The 27,036-nt window shown below is 43.6% G+C and overlaps 2 protein-coding genes across 3 annotated transcripts in view; one reads left to right on the forward strand and one right to left on the reverse strand.

Moving 5' to 3' along the window:
* Positions 1–81: 81 nt before the first annotated feature.
* On the reverse strand, positions 82–25,556 carry Cdr2 (cerebellar degeneration related protein 2). Its single transcript, XM_021167645.2, has 5 exons — positions 25,221–25,556; positions 13,686–13,798; positions 3,603–3,751; positions 3,184–3,348; positions 82–1,847 (listed from the first exon to the last, which is right to left on the reverse strand). The coding sequence occupies exons 1-5, from the start codon at positions 25,294–25,296 to the stop codon at positions 983–985; spliced, it is 1,368 nt and encodes a 455-aa protein (XP_021023304.1). The 5' UTR covers positions 25,297–25,556; the 3' UTR covers positions 82–982.
* A 174-nt stretch (positions 25,557–25,730) lies between these two features.
* The window catches only part of LOC110298723 (transmembrane protein 180-like), a 31,476-nt gene continuing 30,170 nt past the window's right edge, over positions 25,731–27,036 (forward strand). For both annotated transcript variants that reach the window (XM_021168132.1, XM_021168131.1), the window contains exon 1: positions 25,731–26,139. The gene's annotated coding sequence lies outside the window, so the exon portion shown is untranslated. The remainder of the gene's footprint in view (positions 26,140–27,036) is intronic.

Raw genomic sequence — 27,036 nt, forward strand, 5'->3', positions numbered from 1 at the left:
AAATTCCCTTGAGTAGTCTACTGGGGGAAAGCCAGCTGGTTTCAGCCGTAAACTTCAAAACAACAGACGTAGATCCATTTGTTCACATTCATAGATAGCTTTATTCAGCCTTTAGAAAAATATACACAACAATCAGAACCATGGTTCTCTTAAATAGTTTTAAATTAAAAGTGTGCAAGTGAGAGGAAGATTGTTTGCACAGTCAGAAGATCAACACTGTGTAAGGAAGTCGACAGGAACTGCCGCAGGTCTGGGAAGGGTTAACAACTGAGGGGAAGCAGCCTGTGCCTGCCAAGTGGCCAGTGCAGACCACACCTAAGAGACTTCTCTAGTTTCCATCTGAAAACACAATTATTATGACATGCCTAGCTTTGAGTAAAGCAGCTGAATGCTGGGCATATACAAACAGGCGTTGATTAAGCCAAGACTTGCCATTTCAAATGGTATTAATTTGAATTTGGATATATTAGGGATCTGTCTGTCAGTCAGCATTCAAGTGCTAGCAGATGCAATAAAACTCCAGGGGCTTAAGGAGCTTGTTAATGTCATCCATTTCAGATTCGATCCTTGCTTTCTCAACATCCTTCTGAATGTTAGTGTTTGTGAAAGTACTTTAGTTAGGCAGTCCTTGGAGTTCCAAGTAGTCTGAGACGCTATGAAAGAAAGCAACAGCCTTAGTTCTGTTCCAATTCTGTCCTTTACCCTACACTGTTAGGTACTTCAGCCTACTCCCAAGTACATGGCTCTCCCTCTACTGCTTCTGGGGCTTTTCCTGGAAATCAATGTACCAACCAGCGGCCAGTCTATCGTGAGATTTCCTAGGGACCTTGGAGTCAACATCCTCTGTCACCTCTTTTCCTGCTTTTGCCAACTAAGCAAAGCAATGAGGCAGGTGTCATTAGCAACATGGAGCTTTGGAGACTGCACTTACACGTCTGCAGGGGAGTCAGGTGAGTGAAAACAAGCAGTTACAACCGGAGTCTCAGTACGAGTAAGAGGAGAGAGAAGGGTATTTTGTTCTCTGTTCATCTATTTCCTGCTTTGTTTTCTTGATGCAACTAAATATCTCCTTAAATAGAGCTTTGTATTCTGGAGGTGTAGTGGTGGGGGAACTGATGGGCTCGGGGCTTACAGGGGTGGGTTCCCAGCCACTGGCCCCGGCCTCAGACTGCGTGACCAGTCCTGTCAGGTCCCTAGTCAGTAGTCTAGAGGTCTGCACAGCCTTGTGTGACAGTGAGTCCTGCTCCTGCTGGCACTTCTTCAGTAGCTCTTCATACTTCACTTTCAGGGCACTGTACTGAGTGTCCACTTCATGCAGAAGGGAGATGCCCCTCTGCTTCACAGCCTTAGCCCTCCTGATGCAAGTGTCCTCATGGTCCTTCACAATGTCATCCCCTGCCAAACTGCTGAGCGCCGTCTCACTGCTGCTTCGTTTGAGTGGTTTTCTAGGTGCTTCTGGAGCAGCCAGGAACATTTCCTCCAGCAGACTCTGGCTAGGCTCCTTGAAAGGAACAAACAGAGAGTCGGGTACCAGCTTCTCAACACCATTCACAAAAGGATGCTCTGCCTGCAGCATCTGCCGCATCTCAGCCACCTCTGCCTCCAACTCCAGGGCCCGGGCTCGGTAGGCATCTGTGGCCCCCAGCTGCTGCTCTAGCTCACTGTTCTCCTTCAGCACCACTTTATACTCTGCCTCCACGCTCACTCGCTTCTTCCTCTCTAGACTTAGCTGGGCCTGCAACATCGTCACTGCCTTTTTCAGGTGCTCATTTTCTTCTTCATCAGGACTCTGTTGGCTCTGCAAGGAAGTGATCTTCTCAGCGAACACGTGGTCATACACAAAGTGTCTGTGAGGAGACATGGGATATATAAAGGTCAACTGAGTGCAGAGGAGGCTGCTTTTCAACTACGTCTTTTAAAAGCTGTGACATCAATTTTTAGCCCATTCCATACTACAAGCAGTGGCTACATGAAACTGTATGAGGCTGGTGAATTCTTGAAAGCAAATACAGGTTTTGTGGTCGACTTTTCCCCCAATAGTAAAAGTAGTACAGAAAACGCATGCCAAGGCCAGCAGAAAGACAGCTGCTTACTAGGAAATATAATGGACAGAAATTCTTATCGCTAGTTGGAGATCACGATCAGCTGGGTGGTGGTCTTAGAACCTGGAGCTCACACCACTGGTTTGGACATTGTTGGTCTGCTGCCTGGACCTATGGAGTTTTAAATGTTTTCCATAACATGAAACCAAGGTTAAGGAACACAGTGTTTGGACCTTTAACCTGGGCTACCCATCAGAACCACTGGGGCAGCTTAAGGGTCACATCTAGAAATTCTGACCTGGGGAGAGTTAGTATCTGCTCTAAGAAAACATGCACAGTGCCAGATGCACACATGTCATCTCAGCAGCACGTGGGAGGTGAAGGCAGGGGGATCAGGAGTTTGAGGCCAGCTGGGCCGAATGAGACCTTATCTCAAAACCCCAAAATCGCCATAGGTAATGTGAGAAAAACCAAAGTATGAGAAACACGAACTGGCCTCTCTTCTATTCAGTCCAAGGCAGCTTGTACCTATCTGTGTGTCTTGGTTATGGAGCATCTATTTGAGGACACAGAACATGCCCATTTTAGCCATCATTCCTGGATGTAATATGTGTTAAGTAAGCATTATTAAAGACTCAAACCCAAAACTATAAATTATAGAGTCATTTCTTTAGGTGAAAATACTTTTCTTCTTTTCATTTGGGACAAGGTCTCCGTGTAGTCCTAACTGTCCTGAACTTGCCATGTTCTGGACTTGATTGTACTGAGACTGCCTCTGCTTCCTGAGTGCTGGAATTAGAGGCATGAGCTACCAAACCCAGCTTCCAAAGTTTCCATTTTTTCCTTCATTCTAAAGTGAAATACAACTCCCAAATCTGTACTACAGTGGAAGTATTACTAATTTTAAACTAATATTTAACATATTAAAATGAAAAAGAAAAGAAAGAAAAACTGTTTTCATGAAGTTACTGACACCCATGAACTCTCACTGATACGTTTAGGTTCAGGGGCTCTGCTAACCACTGGTGTCTGACACGCAAGGGTGTGTCTTGAGATGGAGCGTTCCATCTGTGTAACCCACAATATGTCAGTGACATGGGATGCTCCCAGTCTGCAAATCCACAGCAAGGAAGGCGCTTACTGGCGCAGGTCATACAGCTCTTTCAGACAGGAGAAGCTGGGTGCTGGTCTCTCCTGGTCACATGCCTTCTGCCTCCCTCTTCCTTGGCTGGAAGACTTCAGCTCCTCCACTTGGCTCTGGAGGTGATCAATGTTGGTTTGCAGGCATTCAATTGTTTCTGTCAGGCTATGAATAAAGCAGAAGCCGGTTGCTGCTTGTCAAAATAAATTAAGATCAAAACCAATGAAAGGGATTAGGTGTGAGCCATTCAAACTTGGCTTTCTTTATTGGAAAGGACTTACAGTTAATCCTCCTTCTCCCCCCACCTCCCCACCCAAAAAACCCTTATCCTAGACTGCTCAACCTTCTACAGGCACATTCTACTTCAAATTATACTAACCCCTTTGTAGATTGCCCCCTGTAACAGTTAGAAATTCTACCTGAGGATTTTCTGCTGTGAGGCCTTGCTCTCAGCAACTAGCTTCTGGTTGGTTTCTTCCAGTTCTCTTGCTGTGACATCTAACTGCTCATAAACCTTCGCATGCTGCTCGTTCATTTGCCGTAGAAGCTCCACCTGCTTGGTCAGGTACTGTAAAAGAGGAGTCAGATCAGGTAACAGGAGCAGATGAGATAACCTGCACACTCAACACCAATTCTCTGGTTCTCCAACACCAACTAAAGCCAGGTGAGGGCGTCGGGCTTCACCTGTGGGCTCAGCACCCTCCTGGCATGGGGATGTGTTTGCCAGCCCAAAAGCTCCACAGCCTTACTGTAGAGTTTTGTCAAAGGCGTTGATAACTAAAGTTGCCTGATGCTCCGCCCACATCTCTCCTGGCTAGCTAATAATGTGGGCCACTCGTCATCCTATTACTCTGGACAACAATGGCTTTAGAAGACTTTCTAAGCCAGGATTCAGGGACAAAGACCAAAAGTGAATTTTTTTTTACTATACTGTCGTCATCAGTTTACTTAATGGAAAAGAGAATATTAAATCCCAACAAAACTACCTTGTTTTAATAGTAAAATCAGCACAAGCTATTTTTAATGTGCTTAGCTCCATTAATGCTTCCCCAAACTCTTACATTCCATGAGTCTAGACTACTTTTACAAACTATATGCTTAATATTCAAAAGGAAAACCCCAAAGGAAATATGATAATCCCTCAAGAAAGCTTGGAAAACATGATAAAAGTTTAAACACTGTGTCTAACAGAGGCTGGAGAGATGGCAGTGGTGAAGAGCGCTTGTTCTTATAGAGGACCTGACGACCCACTGCCAGCATCCAGCCCACAGATTACCACCTCTCTTAGCTCCAGTTCCAGGGGATCTGGTCCTTCCAACTTCTGTAGGCATCAGGCATACACACAAGTGCATGTGTATACATTCAGGCAAAACAGTCATACGGATACAAATAATAAATCTTTAAAAAACAAAAAAGGTTAAAAAATATGTTTAACCAAAAGGAAAAAGGAAGGAAAAGCTTAAAGTAGAGGATTTTGATGGGTTTTTTGCTTGAAAAAAAAAATATCAATCTTTTTTTCCTGAATGAGGCATTTTAGACAAAAACTCGTGAAAAATACATTAATTTTACCAGATACTTTAATATATATCAAAATCTTGTTACTTCTTTTCTACAGGAATGTTATCTCTATTATCGTTACTCATGAGATACTTAGCAGGTTATTTTGGTCCTGCTAAGAGTGCTTTCTGAAGATGGAGGATAAGCGCAATCTTAATACCACAGCTAGGTCACCTGGCCCCTCATCCCATTCCTACCTGGACACACTAAAGCGGAGCATATTCCAAACACAACACTCCATTCCTCTGGACACAACCAGAAGAGAGGGAGAGGGAGGTTTGAAGTATAACCATATGGTAGTAGCAGATTTGACTTTACAAACACTCCTGAAACCAGCTCTTCAAGTACCACCAGAGCCAAGTGACCTTTGTTTTTTGAGAAAACGTCTGTTATCTATCCCAGGCATGCTGGCTCTGACCTTTGGCCCTCCTAACTCAGCCTCCTAGTACTGGGCCTACAGGTGTGCAACCCTTGCACTGGCTTTCAACAGTCTTCTTTCATTGAACAGAGCTAACTGATAGCCAGTGATCCAATGTAGCCCCTTTCAGATTCTTCTATCAGTGGCAATGCACAGAGCTAACAACCTCGTTTTAACTCTTTAACTTTCTCATATGAATCGCAGGGCCATATGAGTGTTCTGAAAAGTTCTTTGAATTAATACCACCATCACTATTCCCAAACAAAACATGTTTTTAACACCCCTGTGAGGTCTGGGCAGCACTTATACTTTGGCATCAAAAAGTGTGAATATTACAAACAGCCTCAAATCAATCCAAGATTCGCTAATACCAAATAAATTTGCTGTAAACTTTACGGGGAAGACCTCAGTCTGGGGTTCAGAAGTGGTAAGCCGTTGTAGATGTTAGAAACTGCCAAACTGACATGTTAAGTAAGCAAAGTTAGACACAGCCTGGGATCTAGGGAAATCCACTTATTCTTTGCTGCCTGAACCTTCACAAGTTTCTCATGATCCCTTGTGAAAACTAACCACTCAACTTCTGACAGGAAACTACTTCAGACCTGTAGGAGAAAGCTTTTGGTTCTGCCCTTGGCTCATCCACAGGAATGTTTTTATTTCTTAGGACTACTGGACTGGGTCAAGTGCTTAGTTAGGGTAAACAGAATATATATGATTAGGGTGGCAAGATGGCTCAGTGGTAAGGGCACTTGCTGCCAAGCCTGATTACCAGATTTTAATTTCAAGGGCTCACACCGTGGAAGAGAGAGCACTAACTCCTGTAAACTGTCCTCTGACCTCCACAAACTAGCTGTCCCACATTTGCATATTCACACACACACACACACACTCACTCAAAATAAATGCATATATACTATAAACATTTTTAAGACAGTTTATAATTTATATCAGGTCCTAAGTATTCTTTGGGTTTGATGCACAATAACCTTAAAAAAGGCAAACGTATAAACAGATTCAAATTATTTACAAAGAAACTATTCCTACATCCTCTACATGGAACGTATCTGCCCCACAGGGAACATATGAAAAGTCAGTTTACGAATGGGGTCTTTTAGTGAGGTCAAGACCAGAGCTATATGGAGGAAATGGTACGCCAGCTCACAGGACAGGCTTGAAGGCCCTTTGACATTGCGAATTTTTAGTGATTTCCTCAGCAGGACCTCATGAGGCTATAAAGATTACTATATATGCAACCAGGACATGTGGCTTCAAACTATGTGTTGTTTTTGGTATAAGGACGGTTAAGAAACAGATGCAGGAAAGCTGTGTGCCCTCCATGTTTACCCCTCCCTATCTGTCAGGCAGAATGAAAGCTACCCACTGAGCACAGTTTCAGACTCTTCTGGGCCAGGAGTCAGCAGCAGAGGAATCCACCCCACAGCTTTACTAGTTTTTATCTACTTGTCCTCCAGTAAGTTGCCACACTTAGAGTCCAAGTTCTTTTCCTCCATCTAATCCCTGCTCCAAGAATATACTGTTCTGCATTACAGTGTATGTATTAGGCAGGATTCTCTAGAGTCACAGAACTTATGGACTGTCTGTATATATTAAGGGAATTTATTGGAAAGACTTACAGTCTGCAGTCCAACTAACCCAACAGTGGGCAACTGTGAATGGGAAGTCTAGGAGTCTAGGAGTTGCTCAGACTCATAAGGCTGGGTTGTTTCAGCTGGTCTTCTTATAAGATGGAATCCTGAAGAAGTAGGTTCCAACAGATGCACTGACAGGTAACTATAAACAGGCAAAAAGAACAAACCCTTCCTCCTTTTTCTATTGTCTTTATGTCAGCCTCCTGCAGAAGGTATGGCCTAGATTAAAGGTGTATACCACTACACCTGGACCTAAGCTTTTCTCTAGTTGGAACTTACTCTGTCCCAGGCTGGCCTTGAATTCAGAGATCTTCTTGTCTCTGTCTCCTGGGATTAAAGCCATGTACCTCCTTGCCTGAGCCTAAGATTTTCATGGCCGCTATGCCTCAAGCTCCAGATCAAAAGCATGCGTTATCCAACACTTACAGGATCAAAAGCCTGTGTCTTCAAGCCTCAAGTTCTGGATCACAGGTGTGCCCTCCATTTCTAGATTGTCGTTCATTCCAGATGTAGTGAGGTTGACAACCAGGAATATCTATCTCAGTGTGTAAGATAAACCCCAAGGCCACCTCTTAAGAGAATCACTCACTTGAGTATCTCTGATGTATGAAAATAAAAATACACCTTTTACTCCTGTTAAACTGTCCTCTTACATACGCATTTATTTACATGAAAGTTAATATACAGAGTCCACTCTGGTATCTGACAAATGATGAAAGTGTTCAGGAAGAGGTAGCTACTGTCATCTTTATTTAGAATTAGTTTTTAAAACTTTGTATATGCAATGCTAAGATTCACCTGAAAGACAATTGCAGGGACCTAGATGGTTTGTCCTCATCCCCACATAAGAAACGCATTTGTCAGAGGACTTGCTCTTGTCTACACAGCACCTTGCCCTCAATCCTCTCAAGGCAACAACAGAACAATCAACTCACAATTCTTGACTGTCACGGTCACTCTCTTTCTGGGAAGGAATGGTTATTGTTCTCTATGTAGCCCATTTCTGACATACTTTAGTAAGGATTACAACTTAGCTAAATATCTATTTCAAGACCTCTGTTCACAGCAGCTAGGTTCAATACCACAGAATTCAGAGTACAAATGTCAAGTACGGTTTAGTTTTGAAAGCTTCTGTGATGGGCTTGGCTATAGACCTCCTGAGAAAAGCCTACTAACCACTAATTTCCACTTAGATTCCTTCCCTGTTTCCCATGGCCCCAACGTTACACTCAGAAACCTGGAGGGGAGATACTTACAATACACACCACACACTGCATGGGCCCCAAGTTAAGCCTCTTTAAAAAAAAATTGTCACCTTAGGCTTGTGGCCAACACACAGGAAGTAAGTCAACATGCAAATGGGCCACTAAAACCCTACGGAAAGAGCCTCTTATTTACTATGTAAAAATCTGTGACAAAAACACAACGAAGCCATTGAAGAACCTGTGATATCTTAGCCTGAGAGGACTTGGTCTTGAGGATAACCCAAGAATGCTAAGGAGCTTGTTTTTTCACATGGTAGGAGTTTTAGTTTAATTAAATTAAGCCGAAATTAATCAGAAAAGCCATTCAGTCTTCAATATCAGTCACAAATAACCCATAAGGAGTGTCACCTGGTCAGCAACTTCAAGAAAAACTACTGGCTTCTAAGTAAGTACGCAAGTTTAGCTTTGGGCTCTAAATTAGGACTTTTTCTTCACTTTGTATAGAATGAAAAGGTTATCTTTCCCACCATTCATCTTCAAGTCCATACATGGACTCATTTTCTCAATTCAGAATCTGAGACACCACTGTTACATTGAATAGGGGAAAAAGAGTTCCAAAAAAAATTAAAAACAAAACAAAACAAAACAAAAACAAAGAAAACACCAATGGGGGATTTGGGATTGGCAGCAAAATAGACAAAAATCCTAATTTATGGCAAGAACATCTGGCTTGGAAGACAATTCAGTTGGAAAATGCTTGCCTTGCAAACCTGAGGACCTGAGTTCAGACCCCAGAACTCATGGTTTTAAAAAAACAAAAGGATCCAGGCATAATGGCCATACCTTTAATCCCAGCCCTGGGGAGACAGAAGCAAGTGGATCTCTGAGTAGGGAGTTCCAGGCCAGCCATGGCTATATAGAGAGATCCTGTCTCAAAAAGCAAAACAAAAACAAAACAAAACAAAAATGGAAATTTGGCTTCCCAGCAGTGTGAGTACTATTCTTTAATCAAAGATTACAGCCAAGTCTTTCAAACTTTGTGCAAAAATAACCTTTAATAACAGTGAAGAAATAATTCCTTTTTTTTTTTTAATTTATTATATATAAGTACACTGTAGCTGTCTTCAGGCACTCCAGAAGAGGGCGCCAGATCTCGTTGTGGATGGTTGTGAGCCACCATGTGGTTGCTGGGATTTGAACTCTGGACCTTCGGAAGAGCAGTCGGGTGCTCTTACCCACTGAGCCATCTCACCAGCCCGAAGAAATAATTCCTAATAAATGATAAAAAGTATATTTCCCCTAATTACAATAATATATTTACCATAGGACATACAGGGTTGGAAAGGAGAAATATGAAAATAAAGGTCACATATTAAAAGCATACCAAGTTGGCTTTTGTGCGTATGTGTAGCATATGTGTGTGTGGAGGCCAGAGGCTGATACGAGATGTCTGCCTTTTATTTTTTTTGCGACAGGGTCTCTCTCTGAACCTGGAGTTCACCCATAGACTACACTGGTTGTTGGGGATCCACCTGTCTGCTGCCACTGTATTACAGACATATGCCATCATACTTGGCTTTTATGTGGGTGCGGGGGATCCAAACTCATGTTTTTATGTTTGCACGGCAACCACGTTACCAACCGAGCCATTTCCTCAGCCCTAGCTTGCCCACTAAATCAACAGAATTTTGTTTTTAGAATTAAAGACTTTTCCACTACAAATATTCTGTCAAATGAATAAATAATGATGTGGTAATTACACAAGTCCAAAACATATCATTCCCATGATCTCACCTTCCCTTCAGAGCACCCTATACCAATGCAGTGCTGACATTTGTCACTATTCCAAGCGAAGCAGACAGATCTGAGAGGTGATTTACATGGCTGTCTGTCTATTTGCAAATTCAAGGGCTTATGCCCAAAAGTCTCTGAATACAAAGGCCAGTGCTCCCTCCGAGCGTCTACAAGTCTCCAGAGGTAGAATCCCACACTTAAGAAGTGCTCAGAACATTGGTTTTTGTTTTTTCAAGACAGGGTTTCTCTGTATAGCCCTGCCTGTCCTGGAATTCACTCTGTAGACCAGGCCAGCCTCGAACTCAGAAATCCACCTGCCTCTGCCTCCCAAATGCTGGGATCAAAGGTGTGCACCACCATGCCCAGTGCTCAGAACCTTGAAACTGCTTTCTGGCACCAAACAGGCATGCAGAGCACTTACATACATGCAGGTAAAACACTCATACACAGCTGGGCTATGTGGCCCATGCCTTAATCCTGGCACTCAGAAGTTAGAGGCAGTTAGGTCTCTGTGAGTTTGAGGCCAGCCTGGTTTACATACTGAGTCCCAGAGAATCAGAACTACATATTAAGACCCCGTCTTAAAAACAATAAAATACACATATATAAGTAAAAATTAAAAAAAAAAAAAAAAAGCTGGCATGGCAGAGTACACCTGTAATCCCAGTCCTGGGGGGCAAAGACGGGAAGATTCCCTGGGCTTACTTCATTGGTAAGCTCCAGGTTAAGTGAGAGACGTTTTGGAAAGCAATAGGGAAAAATACTTCACCTCAATCTTCAGTGCTGGCATGTATGACTACACCTACACCTATACACACACACACTCACTTACAAACATACTCACACCCCATTCCCTCTATTCCCAAGAAGGAATGAATTCTTGCAAAATGGGATGCTGTGAAGTGGAACCACTTGGGACAGTGCACAAGTGTAAAAGCAAAAAAGTAACTAGAACATATGGCTGTAGGAAAGATCTGGTCAAATCCCATTACCCTCCATAGCCTCCGGCTCCCATTCAGGACCTGAAAACAAACAAGCAAATAAGAGCTACTTTTCTCTGTACTCTTTAATAACTTAGATGTGTAGGGCGGCCACTGGCAACCCAACCTAAAAACCTGTTTGATCCCTGGGACCCAAATAGGAAGAGGAGATTCTACAAGTTATCCTCTGACCTCCAGACACCCAGGTGTGTGTGTGTATACGTATACATATACAAATGTAGGTTAATAATAAATGTAATTTTAAAACTAGGTGTTCAAATCAGTACTCAGACAAGCCACAGGCCTTTCTGAAGCCAGTAGAACCACTACTTCAATAGCTTAGTCAACTTTTTTTAAAAATGTGAGGGCTTGAGAGATGGCTCAGCAGCTTAGAGTACTTGTTGCTACGTGAGGACCAGACTTCAATTCCCAGTACTGACATGTCGGCACACAATTGTCTATAACTCCAGTTCCATAGAATCGGATGCTCTCTTCTGGTTCCCATGGGCACCAGGCAGAAACATGATGCATAGACATGCAGAAAAAACACTCACATACATAAAATTTTACAAATCATAATAAAACTTTAGAAATATGTGTGTGTGTGACTAAGTCTCAACTATGTAGTCCTGGTTAGCCTACTGGTACCCACTATGCAGACCAGGCTGGCCTTGAACTCACAGAGATCTGCCCACCTCTGCCTCCTAAGTGGAAGGATTAAAATCATGCCCTATCACACCAGCTCAATTTTCTTTAAAACAAACATGTTCTAAATTTTCATTTATGGATTGTCTGGGGTGTGCGTGTGTGGATCATCTGGCGGGGTGTGCGTATTGTCTGGGGTGTGTGTGGATCATCTGGGGAGGGTGTGGATCGTCTGGGTGTATGGATCTTCTTGGGGGGTGTGAATACCATGGCACAAATGTGGAGTCAGAGGACAACTTGAAGGAGTCAGTTTTCCCCTCCCATTCTAAGTTCTGAGTAAAGTCATCTTGATAGCCATTTTTAAACATCAAAAACAATACTTAAAGTCACTGATCATCTTTTACAATGACTGTTTGAAATGCACTAATAGCCTCTGGAAGAATACTTGGGATTAGTATTATAATCAGTCCTTGGAAGCTCAACATCGTGACATACACCTTTAGCTCTAGCACTTGGGAGGCAGAGGCAAATAGATCTCTGCAAATTTGAGGCCAGCCTGGTCTACATGGTGAGTTCTTGGATAACCAGGGCTACATGGTGAGACCCGTCTCAATATTCCCCCCTCCTACTGTTCTCACCAGCTGACCAGTATCCCTCACCCCTCTCAGTATTTTGTTCCACGATGGTTTCAATTCATTTTAGATCTCTCTGGGAGATGGGGTAAATGCTGACTTTTTGGTTCTCAATCATAATTGTTCTTCTTCCTCTATCTTTTTCAATTTTCAAGACAGGGTTTCTCTATGTAGCCCTGGGTGTCCTCGAACTTACTCTGTGGATCAGGCTGGCCTCAAACTCACAGGCCCACCTGCTTCAGTTTGGGTGCTGAAGATTAAAGGTACGCATTACCACACCTGCCTTACTGTTTTTGTAAATTAGAAAACAACAACACTCCCACTCCATGTTTTAATTACTTGTCCAGTGAGGAAAACTGTCAATAAACATTTTGAAAAGCTTAGGACCCCGGAGACTTAGGGACAGAGCGTGTATTCAGCACTCGAAATCCACAGAAGCAAATGAAACCGAAGTAAAAGTTAGGTTAAAATTTGCACAAGTCACCACACTCATGTGAAGTTCAAACAGAGGCTAATCCAGGGTGTCTGGGTGGGGTGCTGGCTACTGGGGTAGTGAGGGAATGACTGATAATGTTTTCACTCCTTATCTGAGTGTAGGCTGCACCGGTATGTTTACTTCACAAAAATTTGTAAAGGCTGAGGCAGGAGGACTGAGTCTCAAACCGACCCAGATTGCAGAACAACACTTCCTGTCTCAAATAAATAACAAGAATTTGACTAATTCTTTAAGTTTAAGCATAGGTCGTTAAAATAAACTATAAAATCAAATACTGCATCAAAACAAACCTTCTTACCTAACTCTAAATTTGGAATGGTGTTTAGTTGGAGGGAGGGAGGGATGGAGGGAGGGAGGTGCCACCAGAGAAGAGTATGCAGGGAATGTCAATAGTCTGGGCCATTCTCTCCCCAAGCTGGGGGGTGGCAGTGGGGGGCTGGGCTGCACAGTCCTGTTCTGCATTTGCTTTCCACATGTGTTTCCGGATGTGTTCCTGCATGTGCTTTCTGCATGTGCATGCTTTCTGCATGTGTTTCCGCATGTACATGCTTTCCGCATGTGTTTCTGCATGTGCTTTCCGCATGTGTTTCCACATGTGTTCCTGCATGTACTTTCTGCATGTGCATGCTTTCTGCATGTGTTCCTGCATGTGCTTTCTGCATGTGCATGCTTTCTGCATGTGTTTCCGCATGTGTTTCTGCATGTACATGCTTTCCGCATGTGTTTCTGCATGTGCTTTCCGCATGTACATGCTTTCTGCATGTGTTTCTGCATGTGCGTGCTTTCCTGTATACCTTCCATGTTGCATAACTAATTTTATTACTAAAAGAAAAAGAAACTTAAAAACCTAAGTACAACTTCATAGCATTTGCTTTACAAACTGGCAAATACTAGATTGTTTACTTTTTACATACTTTACCAAGGTTGAAGAGAAAACTATTTTTTAATCAGAGCATACTTACCTACTAGGCACATCTAAAGAAAGTGTCTTTGGTGGTTCAATTTCTCAAAAAAGACTACTTCCAAGTTGAATACTGTTTCTAGCTGCAAGTACTATTTTAGAGGTCGATGACAACAGCAGAGAGCCACACATCAGAGGATGTACCTCTCCCACTGAGTAAATTACCTCAATTTCCTGTAACTGCTCCTGATTAGTTGTGTACATCTGCTGAAGAGAATCTTCCAACTCTGTGTTCCGATCCAGTAGCGTCTTTCCAAGTTCAGCAGCAAGCTGGAGATCTGGCACAACAAACAACTCTTAGGACGCAGCAAGTCCAATGAGCTCACTTCAACCTTGTATAGAACTCAGTTCTTAAAGTAGATGAAGCAAGTCCCAACACATGCAAGTCAGATCCCAGTAGAACACAGAATGACCTCAAAGAAATCCGAGTCCTACCTAAAATTCAGTTGACCTGGGGCCTGCTAGCAGGTGAAGGACTCTCTCATGCACCCTGTCAGACATAAAAGACAGTAGTCTATTTCATAGAGATGTGGGCATTCTTTCAGAAATGACCATTCAGTCTTACAATTCTAAATAGTCATTTGGTAAAAGACTTATTCAAATCCTGACATTGTGCTTTTGGGATGAATCCTTGAGCCAAAGAGATAGGCTTCTTAGCAGCCTCCAAAATTTCTAGCAAGCTACTGTGAACACAATTGGCAAAGCAAAGTTTGTTGTCTGGACTCCTTTAAATTTTTTCCTTTGAATGTGTGTGTGTGTGTATGAGAGTTTATGTACCGCTGAAGGTCAGAAGCAAGCATTGGACCCCATGGAACTGGGGTTACATGTGGTTGTGACTATTGATTGCTGTGAGTGCTAAGAACCTACTCCAGATCCTCCACAAAAGCAGGCCATGCTCTTAATGACTGAGCTCTCTCCAACCCCCTATATCCTAGACTCTCAGGGCAACTAAACATTAATGCAAGAAATGAAGAAGTACGCCAGTGGTGAGATACTTGTTTCACACACAAGTCTGTCTCTCCCAACCCCAATTCCTATCACAGCTTTTTTGTTCTTTTTTTTTTTCATTTTGTTTAGTTTTTTATTTTTTTAAGGCAAGGTTTCTCTGTGAGGCCTGACTGTTCTGGAACTCACTTTGTAGACAAGGCTGGCCTCGATCTGCCTGTCTCTGCCTCCTGAGTGCTAGGATTAAAGGCATGTACCACTGCCACACAGCCCTATCACAGCTTTTAAGCAAAGCAGCAATATGGTTTTGTTTCATATTTCCCTTAAACATGGGGCCAGGTGCTATTCCAGCCCTGCTCCTCTGCCCCCGCTGACCTGGGAAGTCACAGCAATTCTCCTTCACCTTCCCACATGCTATGATTACAAGTAGGAGTCGCCACATCTGGCTTCTCTGTTTTAAAGCTTATTTATCAATTACCTTCTTAGGCATATGTGCAAATAAGACAGATTTTATTATATTACAATCCCAGGAATAGAAACATAGTAATAACAGAAAAAGAAACACAAAACAATAATAGTGGCAATGTAAACACCCTGACAGGATATCTCAAGAGACACCTGTACCCTGTCCCCCAAATAATTAAAATCTCCCCCAGGAGCCCCCTACCAGAGGAAAGGCTGTGTTCCATACAGTTCTGACTGACAACTTATCAGCCCAGCCAACACGACAGACCAGAGCTGAAACAACATAGGCAGGACCTCACCTTGACAAGCACTGCTTAGTTATATAAACCTTCTGTTCTCTAGTCACCTATACCTCATGTTAGTAATCCCTTAAATGGACATGGGGATGTAGGCCCCTCATATTTGTTCCTCTTCCCAGGATAGAGATGTTAAATAAATCTTTTGTTTTTCACTATCATCTGTCTCTCTCTTTCTTTCTTTCATTTATTTATGTTTTCTTTTTGGTTTTTCGAGACAGGGTTTCTCTGTATAGCCCTGGCTGTCTTGGAATTTACTCTGTAGACCAGGCTGGCCTCGAACTCAGAAATCCGCCTGCCTCTGCCTCCCAATCATCTGTCTCTTTAATGGTGTACTGAAGATAGGTGGCTGAGCTTAGCTTGCTGGGGTTGCCAGAGTACAAGGCTTTTACTTTAAAAATCCCAGCAATTATGGTGACACAGGTAACTGAAACAATTGTCATGTAGTGCATTTTATGGGCCTACTCTATGATATACAGTTGGAAATGTAATGACCTCAAGGCAAGGAAGGTATAAGACCCAGATCTGACTAACATTTTCTAGAAGTGATTTTAAATGTTTACATTTTTATTATTGTTAATTGTGTGTGTTTCTGTCTCTGTGTGTGTATGTGCAAATGAGTGCAGATGCCCACAGAGGCCAGAGTCGGAATTACAGGTGGTTGTAGGCTGCCTCATGTGGGTGCTGGAAACTGAACTTTGGCTCTCTGAAAGAACAGTATGTACTGGCTGGTTTTGTTTGTCAACTTGACACAGCTGGAGTTATCACAGAGAAGGAGCCTTGAGGAAATGCCTCCATGAGATCCAACTGTAAGGCATTTTCTCAATTAGTGATCAAGGGGGAAAGGCCCATTGTGGGTGGTGCCATCCCTGGGCTGGTAGCCTTGGGTTCTATAAGAAAGCAAGCTGAACAAGCCAGGGGAAGCAAGCCAGTAAGTAACATCCCACCATGGCCTCTGCATCAGCTCCTGCTTTCTGACCTGCTTGAGTTCCAGTCCTTACTTCCTTTGGTGATGAACAGCAGTATGGAAGTGTAAGCTGAATAAACCCTTTCCTCCCCAACTTGCTTCTTGATCATGATTTTTTTGTGCAGGAATAGAAACCCTGACTAAGACTCAATACATGCTCTTAACTGATAAACCATCTTCCTAGCCCCCATATGGTGATTGTAAAGGTCTCTAAACTTAATTGTCTTGTTTTGAGAAACAATTATTCTGTTAGTATCAGATTGTAACTATCAAATGGAATAATACAGAATGGTCTTTCCAAGCTAAGTTGTAATATACAAAGTATTTCTAGCAGGTCATTGGTTTAAAGATGTCTCTTGGTAGGCACTATTCTAAACTCTGGCTACAAGAACAGAATGGGTGAAGTTCCTACTTTGTTGACTTTCCTAAGCTACTAAGGGAAACTAGAGAACACATAAATACTGAATCTTCAAATGTGATAGCACCATCACTGCCCAAATGGTGCTTTTAAATTGTATTCTCTCTCTCTCTCTCTCTCTCTCTCTCTCTCTCTCACACACACACACACACACACACACACAATGAGAGAGAGAGAGAGAGACAGACAGAGAGAGAGAGAGAGACATTCAGGAAGATCAGATTATGCTTTGGGTACTGGGGAATATAAGGAATTAAGATTTTAAGAATCCATGAGCTTACAGCCTATGGGAGAAAGCAGGTTATATACTAGAGAACACCAAGAACTTGGAAGACCATGTAAAGCAAGGAAGATGTATGGAGGAGTTTGGATGAGAGAGGCTAACTACAGAGGATGCTACAATAAGGATGTAAAGAAGCTGAGGAAGTGTACATCTGAGGGAACAGAACTCCAGGCAGAGGCAAGGCAAGTGCCAAGTCCCTGGGAGGAATCCTGAGTGAAACTATTAAGGAAGCCTTGCTGAAGCAGAGTAGGACATAGAGAGTAAATCAGAGGGACTCCAAGGTAGGCCAGCTCGTGCAGGACTAAACTAGAGAGATCAAGCACCACTTTGTACGCCAAAGTAGATGGAGAGACTAGGGAGGCTTGGCAGGCCGGTTGTGGCTGCCACACAAACACATGGAATGAGATAAGGAGCACAGTGAGAGGACACTGTAAGCAGGAGTGAGAAAGGATGGTAGCTCAGACCAGACGCTGGTGATGGAAAAGAGCAACAGACTTCAACATGACTAGAAAGTAAAGGCTGAAAGGATTTGTTGATTAATTTGATACTAACTATACGGGCAAAAAGTTAAATTATGTAAGGAGGAATCTAATTTTAGCTATGGCTTGAAAGATGGGAAGTCACCATGGAAGAGCCAGGAAATAACTTATCATAATCTATAGCCTGGCAAAGAGCCAGGAGAAAGAAAGCAGAAGAGAGTGGAATCAGTTGAAATGGGAGAGGCAGCCAAAGAGCAATAACGTAAGATTGTTACAAGCCACGGCAGAGACATTTTAAACTGTATTCTATGTGATGGTAAATTACTTCAGCTACTGGAATACAAATATGTATCATGAAATATAGTAATACTCATCCAACAACATAATTAGTATTGTGCTGGGTGGGGGTGGGGTGGGAACAAAGCAACAAACCCAGTCCAGCTCCGCTCCAAACACAGACACTTTTCCTGTGGGTCTTCATTACGTGTTTACCTTCCCCAGCTCTTCCCAGACCCTCCCAGGACTGGAGAGAAGCAAAAGGAGAACCAAGTAACATTAAAGGCCATTTGGAAAACCATGTGGACATCTACTGTAGAAGCTTAAATATATGTGTACATAACACACACACACACACACAAGGAAGAAATATAAATGGAGTCATCAAATAATAGGGGAGACAATGCCCTAACTAGACATCTTATACCACCAAGTAAAACCCAGAGTGCCAAGCTTGGGTTGCATCTTGTTGAGAAATTGCCCAAAGGGGTTCCCTGGAAGCCCCCAAACATCACAACCTATTGGTCGCTTTCCACCACCTATTGGTAAGGCACTATCGGTGAAGACAAGAAAAAAGTAGTGCTGATGCCTAGCTAGAAGCTCTACTCCTAATGACCGACCCTGTGGTGCTGGCAGGTACTTTGGACGTTAATTACCTAGCTACAAAACCTTGACCTACAACAGTGACCTGCTTGCAAGATATACTGGTGCAATATTAGAACAATGTTATGGGAGCAGCCAACCACTTTTTTTTTTTAATTACTAAATTTAAGATCCATTCCATGAGCTAGAACCTATACATTATACTGTTAAAGTGTGTCACTGTAGGCTTTTCTACCTGCCTCTTTGTTCCCTGAAATTATAACTCTGAGACTTCTTAAATATGAATAAACACCTAGGCCCAAAGCTTTGGCCTGTTTCCTGACTAGCTCATAACTTAATTACCCATTTACTCTATTCTAAGTACTGCTGCATGGGTACCTCTCCTCTGCGTTAGGAAGCACCTCCATGCCTGACTCTTTCCTAGAATTCTCTCTCTCCTGGATGTCCCACCTACTAACCCTGCCTCAACTCATTGGCCAGAGGCTTTTTATTGACAGGTGATGCTTCCACACACTAGGTGAAGATTCTCTCTACAAAAGTGGCCAAAAACCTGAGGCTATTGGACCATGGGCCTGAGGAGCAACTTCATGATGTTCTTTCTTGAAATGAAGGCCTCACTGTTGACCAGGCTGACCTCTAATTGAAAACCTTCTTCTTCATCCTGCCAAGCAGCTGAGATTAAACTATATGAACCACACATTCAGCATCATAAAATTTACAAATTTATCACCATGTACCTTACAAATTTATCACTATTTAAAAATGAAACTGTATCGATCGATAGTTGCTAAAATGTGTTCTTTTAATTTTAGTAATATTAAAAATACATATTACTGTTATATTAAGGCCAGTAAAGAAGCCAAATTCCATCTTGTATTCACAAGCTAAAACCTTTTTCAACAACCAATAACATTTAAGAGACATTAATCTTGATATGTTTCTATAGGATATAAAACCTAACTTTTTCAGATGAGACAACCTGAAGGACAAAACTATTAAAGTACTCAGCCAAACACACATGGTGAGTCACAGTCAGAAACCAAAGGTTCTAACTCACGTCACCAGGACTCTTCATCATCTACCTCTGCAGTGTTTTCTTCTCGCATCACTAGAACCTTGCACACAAGGCAAAGGCTCCAAAGTACCATCCCTTCTGCTTCATCAAGAGTCTCATACATAACTCAGGATGGTCTTAAATCCAATCTTTCTGCCTCATATCATCAGTGCTGGAATTACAGGCATGTGGTCCCCCCCCATGCCTAGCTGGGAAGTAGATTGTTTTTCTCCCTTCTTCAATGCTGGGGCTCAAACACTGGACTCTGTTACATTTTAAGCAAGCACTTAACCACTGAACTAAATGCTCAAACCCATGTCTGCATAGTTTCAAGGCTGAGGAAAGATATGTCCACATACATAATATATTATATTATATATATAATTATAGTGCTCCCTAGTCTAGGGCTTTAGTCACCTGTGAGTGACAGCAAGAGAAATGAGAAGTTCAGACATTTGGGTGTTTCTGGCCAGCTCAGCCAGTGAAACATCTCCACCCAGCCAGATTACTAACTTTTTTCACTGAATGAAGAATAACTATAATGGAACATGGTCTCAGCACTTTGGACCAGAAACAGGAAGATTGCCACAAGTTCAAAGCCACACACAGATACATAGTCATGTACATTTATATGTATGTTATGTATGTCACACAGCAGTAAGCAAAACTATCTAGGGAACAAAAGGGACTAATAGGGGGTGGGAGGACCAAAGGGTGAATGGCAGATAATGGAGAGAATAGTCTCATCATGCACTATATACTCATATGAGAATGTCTGTACACAACACATTACCATATGCAATTAATATACATAATGGAAAATATAAAAACAGAATAAAAAACAATTCTCACAAAATAAAGGCCACTTCTCACTGATTTCAAAAAAATAAAACTAAAACCAAACTAAGCCAATTGAATCTACAAAAACTTTTGAGCTGAAACTTCTTCAGAATCAAGACCTGAGTTCCTCACACACCTCCATTCAGTTCTGAACTGCTTTTGCCAATTCCAACAGCCAGTAGCATCTTCCCTGCTACTGTAGAGGTCAAATCTAGCCTCTTTTTTTTTTTGTTTCCCATTAGCCAACAACAAATAAAATCTTCAGACTCATCTTCATCTCAGTCCTTAGTTCCAGTTATACAGAGTCTGCACCAGGCTCAGTAACCTGACGCTTCGGGCTCTTGAATATTTCATGGAGTGTTTAGAACTCTAGCAAGTCAAAGCGTAACTACAAGCATGCGCCCATGAAGTCACACTGTATAATAGGACATTACTTCATCTGTTAGTGTAAAGACACCCGACTGTTCAGTCTTTAAAACACATCATTTCCTGTTGTGTAGCATCTGGCCTCCATAACCAAAAGGAGCCAAAAGCTGGCAGGAAGCCCAAGAAGCGTTTCTAAGTAATTGGTGGAGGGGACAGGAGAATGCTGAATGTCCTTTAATTTTACTTTTTAATTAACGCACAAAAGGGAAGGAAATCTTACCCGTCCAAAGCCTTGCACACCTGTTTATCTATTACAATGAGGACTTCCATTGTCTTTTCTAGATCCTACTGAACTGGCCTGGCTTCGACAGTCCCTATAAATACCATAGATTTACTGTCGCGTACCAGTGATCTCTTAATTCTTTTACCAACCAGTCTAGGCAGGTAAAAATTTTTTTATTTAATGCTAGGGACCTCATATACAAAAGCAAGGCCTCTACTACTGAGTTATTCCATCCTGAGCCCTATTATGCTCTACCTTCAGTGTAAGCTGCTAGCTTTGAATAATATTCACTCAGCCTTGCACTTGGGCAAAAACATTAGCAATAGTAACTGACTGCTATTTTTTTTTAAAAGATCTTTCTTCCAGAATGTACTACAGTCTTTTTATTTTACTATTTTACCTGTTTCTTAAGCATGAACAACTAGAAAGCTGAGGGTAGTCTTCTATTAATTGTAATCTGCAGCAGTAATTCAAGAACACTAAGGCGGAAAGCTTTTCCTATTACAAAGGCAAGTGCGTCATCCGGTGACATTCGTAGTCAATGTCTGGTGCCAACATTACTCTAATTGAGAACACAGACACACAACCTCAACATAAACATACACACACACAAACCAACAGTGTCAGTTTTAATGACTCTCTAAACAATGATTCAGCGATTAAGTGCACATTAGAAATTCAGGGATGAGCTCATGTGAAACTTAGACCTACTCAGCTCGAAAAGGTGTTTCAGTATTCCTTTAAACTCCCACTTCATTTGGTGATCCATATACCTGTGACGCAAACCCTTGTCCCAAAGGTTGCAAAGCTCCCTCCGCCAGTGACAACTGCACCGGTCTTTGAAGCTCTTCCACCTTGTTCTTGGGGGCACACTTCAAAGCAAGCGCCATCATTACCTACATAGAAGGCTCCTGCTGTCCCAGAAAAGACTGTGCCCAGAGATTACTGTCAGTATTCTTAGCGTGCCAACTCAGTCCTCTAACAAATGTCTCCTCACCAAAGCCTTTTCACCTCTTTGTGGCTTTACACGTAACAAGAGACCAGAGCTGACTGAGGTAAGAATGGCTTTGTTCTGACTAGAAAGGAAGGCCCTAACAACGTTTAACACAATTTGTCCATTTAAATAACAGCAGCTATTACTAGATGAAAACAGTGTAAAACTCTTAAAGCTTTAGAGTCCCCCTACCCCCCCTTTTTAAAGACATGTTCTCACTATATAACCTTGGCTGGCCTTGAATTCAGATCCACCTGGAAAGGTGTGTACCACCACACCTGCCACTATGCTCAGCTGGATTTATGGGTTTTTTTTTCTCCTTTTGGTAAGTTGTTTTAGGAAGCAGGCCATAGGGCTGGAGAGATGGATCAGGTTAAGTGCACTGGCTGCTCTTGTAGAGAACCTGGGCTCAGTTCCCAGCACCCACGGTGGATTACTTGCCTACAACTCCAGTGGGACATGGATATACATGCAGGCAAAACACATACATAAAGAGTAAAATGAGAAGTCTTCCTGCCGGGCAGCGGCAGTGCACACCTTTAATCCCAGCGCTTGGGAGGCAGAGGCAGGCGGATTTCTGAGTTCGAGGCCAGCCTGGTCTACAAAGTGAGTTCCAGGCCAGCCAGGGCTACACAGAGAAATCCTGTCTCAAAAAAACAAACAAACAAATAAAAAGACCTGGGTTCAGTGAGTGGGTCATTATGGCCTGATAACCTGAGTTCAGCTTCCAGGACCACATGGCGGAATGAGAACTGACTCCCACAAGTCTTCCTCTGGCTTCCATATACACCCCGGCTGGGTTTGTGTCAATTTGATACACAATATAGTACTATTATCAGAGAGGAGAGAGCCAAAATTGAGAAACTATCTCTACATGACTGGATTGTACATAAGCCCATAGGGTTTTTTCTTAATCAGTGACTGATGTGGGAGGGCCCGGCCTACTGTGGGAGGCTTAAGTAAGATAGAGTCTTAAACAAGTCTCACTATTTTTGTAAAGCATTTTATTTTAGGCCATCTATCCAATACAAATCTACATTAAGTTAATAAAGAAGATCATAAAGAACACATGATAAAATCCGACTAGAGTTCCTTAATTTACACAGAGACAGAGCTGTTCGCAAACTCCTTAGCAGCAAGTACTGAAGGTGTCCCATTTATTTACTCACATCTCCAGATGTCTCTATGAGTAGATTCATGAACAGCATCCCACTGAGTGGGAGTCCTGCCTCCCTAACAGCTGGCTACAACAAGTGGTGCCACTGCCTACATTAATACCTAGGTTAGAAAAAAGCCAGTATGTTCTTGAGAAACAACTGTAAACTCTGTTCAAAGGTAGTTCTAGGCTGGCTTGGGGATACACTGCTTACCTCAATCCCAGCACACCATATACACAAAACCATTTAACATGTAAGTCAACAAAATGGGGAAAAGATGCTCAAAAGAGCAGCCATCATTCTCTCATGGGCATATTAATGAGCTAACAGGATTTCATATCTTCCATTTGTACTTTATATGGCTACTTATGATGCAGAAGCCATGGCAAAGTCCACTGTGATAACAGCTATGAAAGCCTCTGGAAAGTAGAGAAGAAATTCCAAATGGAAATCAACAGCAAATTAGCCCAGAGGTTAGGGTTTGTTAGACTTGACGATGTGACTCCTTCATCTGGACCAGAAGTTAAGAGGGCCACACATAGCCCCACACGTACTTTGTTTACCACTCAGTAGACTGAGATAGTACAACTGCTGATTCCTGATAACCTCCGGGAGAGGGGGCTTGGCTGTTGGGTAGACTAGGGCACTGAATTGAGGAGAGCTGAAAACGTTAATCTTGTGTGAGAGCTTCAGTTCAGGCCAACCAATACTAAATTAAGTTTCTATTATGATGTGTTATATATGATGTTAGATATGGGAGACTGGCCTGTCCTTGAAGGTTTCGGATCCTTCTTAAATATGGCAAAGAAAAATCTCTCGCTTGGATTGTATGAACTGCATTCATAGAAGCAATCCCACAGTGGTTGCTTCAGTCCTCAAGCATCAAAGTAGGTCATCAATCCTTATGGGGCAAATCTCAAGTAGGCTAAATGTCTAACAAATTTGTCTTGTGGACATGGAGGAATGTGATGGCAAGTCGGCATTGTAACTGCTAGGCAGCTTCAATTATAGCAGTACAGGGATCTATGTGGGCTTAGGTCATTTCACATTAAGAAATCAAGACAGACAGAATTAAAAAAAAAAAAAACAAATTACCATCTCTCCAACGAGCTACCTGTTTTCTTTTTCTAAGTATGGATCATTCAAGCCCGAATTTTCCCCCATCAGATTCAGTTGAATTGTGAACAAGAGGCGGTGTTTAGAGCCAACTCAAAAGAGATATTAATTTTCACAAAAAGTTTGGAGTGGAGATCATTATGCAGAATAGCACAAAGGATTCCTGCGGATCCCTCAGCATGGTGGTTAAGAATGTCTACTCTGGGGTCTGCAGTGAATACCTAGTCTCCCCAACAGTATCTTCTTCAGCCAGAGGTACCTACTGCAGCACCTTATGCTATTGGGAGAATTAAAGGAGCCTACCAGGGTGTTAAGGGCCGGCCTATCAGTGTCCCCAAACACAAAATCCTGCTATGAATGTACAAGAAAATGGGCCACTGGCTTCAGATTGGGGGTACTCTTGAGATTGTCTCTGGAGATGCCCCATGCAAGAAAAACAAGGCAGGATTATTTTTAATTGAAAACCCGAATGCAAAGATAAAGGCATGGTAAGAGCTGCCCTCAAATAATTTCATTTAGCCCCTGATGAACGATGGCTAAGTAATAAATTAAAACACAAAACAAAACAGCTTAATATCCAACCTGAGTAAGTTGTAAACTGGGGTGCTAAGAAACTGAACAGTGTCTACAGGCTCCTCATACTCGGCTTTAGGGAATCCACCTAAATCTTTTAGCCTCTGCTTTCTGGAAAACGGGACAAAAAAAAAATTTACTCTCACAGTGTGATGGCGCGGGTACCGCACAGCAGCACTGCCCTCCCACCACCTGCAGCGGCTTGCAGACTCTGCGGACCATGAAAGGCGATGTGGGGCGGGCAGGGCAGCACGACCTGGACCCAGGTCAGCAGCTCGCCTCTAGAGCAGGACAAGCTGGTCCACTCCTGCCCACCTCAGAGGTCCATCCGCTCATGCCGGGCAAGCGCTTTCTTAAAGCGCCGAGCATCAGCTTGTGTGGCGCACCCGCAGGGCCGTGGGCCGCGCGCGGTCGCTCTCTGCGGTCGGGATGGGCGGATCCGTTGCCAGGTGAGGGCAAGAAGCACCGGGCCGCGGCATCCCAAACCTTCAGCCTAAGGAACTTTCTAGCACTTTCCACACCTGCCACCCCCGGACTCCCACCCCCAACAATCCCGCCCCCTCCCACCGGCGACCTCGCCCTCACCTTGCTGGAGGTCCCGGTGGTCGTACCACGGCTCATCCTCCATCTCGAACTCCTCTACCAGGTTATCTGCCAGCATGTCGCCGGGGACGTCCGGGGGCAGCGGGCTCTGCCGCCGCCCTGCCGTTTCGGCCGCTGCCCCGGGCTCTCCCCCGGCCCCGCCGCCCTCAGCCAGAGCCACCCTGGGGCGGGACACGCCGGTCCCGCAGCAGCTCTCGCCGCTATCCCGCGCCGCCCAAAGGCCGGCGCCCTAGCGAGCGCGCCCCGGGTGGCGCCGGGAGCCGGCTCCTCACGCCTGCTGCCCGGCCCAACGTGGCACTTTGGCAGAACCCTCCCAAAGCCGGGGAGACGATTCAAACCCGGGAGGCACCTTGACCAATCACGAATGAGCCGCCTATGGAGTGACAGCGACTTCAGCCAATAGAATATCAAAAAAGGTCGCGGGTCCGAAGGCCATCAGCCAATAATAGCTTAGGAAGGAACAAAGGAGGCGGGGAAAGGCGAAGAGGGTGCGGTCGGCAGCCCCTCCTCTTTTGTCTGCGTCGCGTCTCCTCAGTTGAGTGCACTCCAGTTCCGGAGTGTGGAGGTGGCTTCGGAGGACACCGGGTGCCGAGGACTACTAGTTCTGGGCACGGGTCATCATCTTCCCACCCGAGGGTTTCGGATGCGGGCCAACTCTCCTTGGCTCTGCCCTCGGTGATGCTCGGAGGGAGACTCATGGTCCGTCGGGAGGTTAAAGCCGAGAGAACGCTACTGAGTGAGAGCTGCTCAGTGTCGGAGCCCTGGCCTTCCAGGGGCCTGGCTATGAACTCCTAAAAGGGCAGTCACCAACCCCACTTCACACTCCAGAGTCCCGGGCTGGCTAGTGGAAGCCGCCTCCCCTGAGAAAAGTTGCCACAGTTTTGCATAGAATTTCTTAAAGGTTCGTAGAGCCCAGGATAAACACCTAACTAAGATCAGGCATTGCACTTGGTGACCAGCATGCTGGCGTCAGCTTGTTAACGCAGCCGTAACTACTGTTTTTTGGGTTAAAGTTTTAACATAGTTGGGTGCCTCACTTAGGGAAACTCTCAGAGGGAGAAAGGTCAGCGCAGATGTTTGGGATGTTATAAGTGATAACATCTACAGAGGACGGGAGAAGAACTGTGACAACTGAGGAGGGGAGGGGAGTAATTACTCAGGTTTGGCAGTAGTGATTTGGTAGAAACCTCCTGAAGTTAATAACTCCTTCGCACAGATCCCGAGTGTCACCCAGACTAAAGTGGAAAGCAGTTGCAAGTTTGCCTTATCCAAAAAAAGCACCAGTTGTGGCCTTAAAATAGTGTACACAGATTACTATGGTTTAAAACAGGAGAAATTGCTAGGAAGAAGCTACAAATCCTCAGAGATACTTTTATTTCTCTGAGATCTCGGGTAATTTGGAGGAAGGAACACTTCACCCTAATTTCTTTTTTTCAGTGCTAACGATGCCTTAGGCGTGCCAATCACTCTCCCCCTGACCTATATACATCTCCAGCCCATCATTCTTGTGGGTCCTAAGATGCTCCTTTTCAGATCAGTGTAACATGCACCTGCTCCTGGGAACATGGTCTTGTGAAGGTCAAGAAAGCCTCCCCATTGTGAGGTTGGTTTGTTGTTTGTACAGAGTCTCACTGTGCAGCCTCAGCTTTGCCTAGCACACTATGTAGATTAGGCTGGTTCTGCCTCCAGAGTGCTGGGATAAAAGGCACACAACCATCAAACCCTGTCCCTACAGGAATGTTGTTCTGGCGAGATTTTCCTCTTCATTCCTTAAGAAAGACTCCTTAATAGACCTTAA

This window comes from Mus caroli, chromosome 7, assembly GCF_900094665.2.
Source record: "Mus caroli chromosome 7, CAROLI_EIJ_v1.1, whole genome shotgun sequence".
Classification (NCBI taxonomy): domain Eukaryota; kingdom Metazoa; phylum Chordata; class Mammalia; order Rodentia; family Muridae; genus Mus; species Mus caroli.

Bases quoted from the DNA above. Each gene is read 5' to 3' on its own strand.
- Cdr2 (XM_021167645.2), bottom strand. From the start codon at position 25,296: ATGCTGGCAGATAACCTGGTAGAGGAGTTCGAGATGGAGGATGAGCCG. The intron at 3,752-13,685 runs GTAATTTACTCA...CCTCTTTTACAG, and splicing joins AGCAGTTACAGGAAATTGAG to TACCTGACCAAGCAGGTGGA. The intron at 1,848-3,183 runs GTAAGCGCCTTC...GTCTCCTCACAG, and splicing joins GAGCTGTATGACCTGCGCCA to ACACTTTGTGTATGACCACG.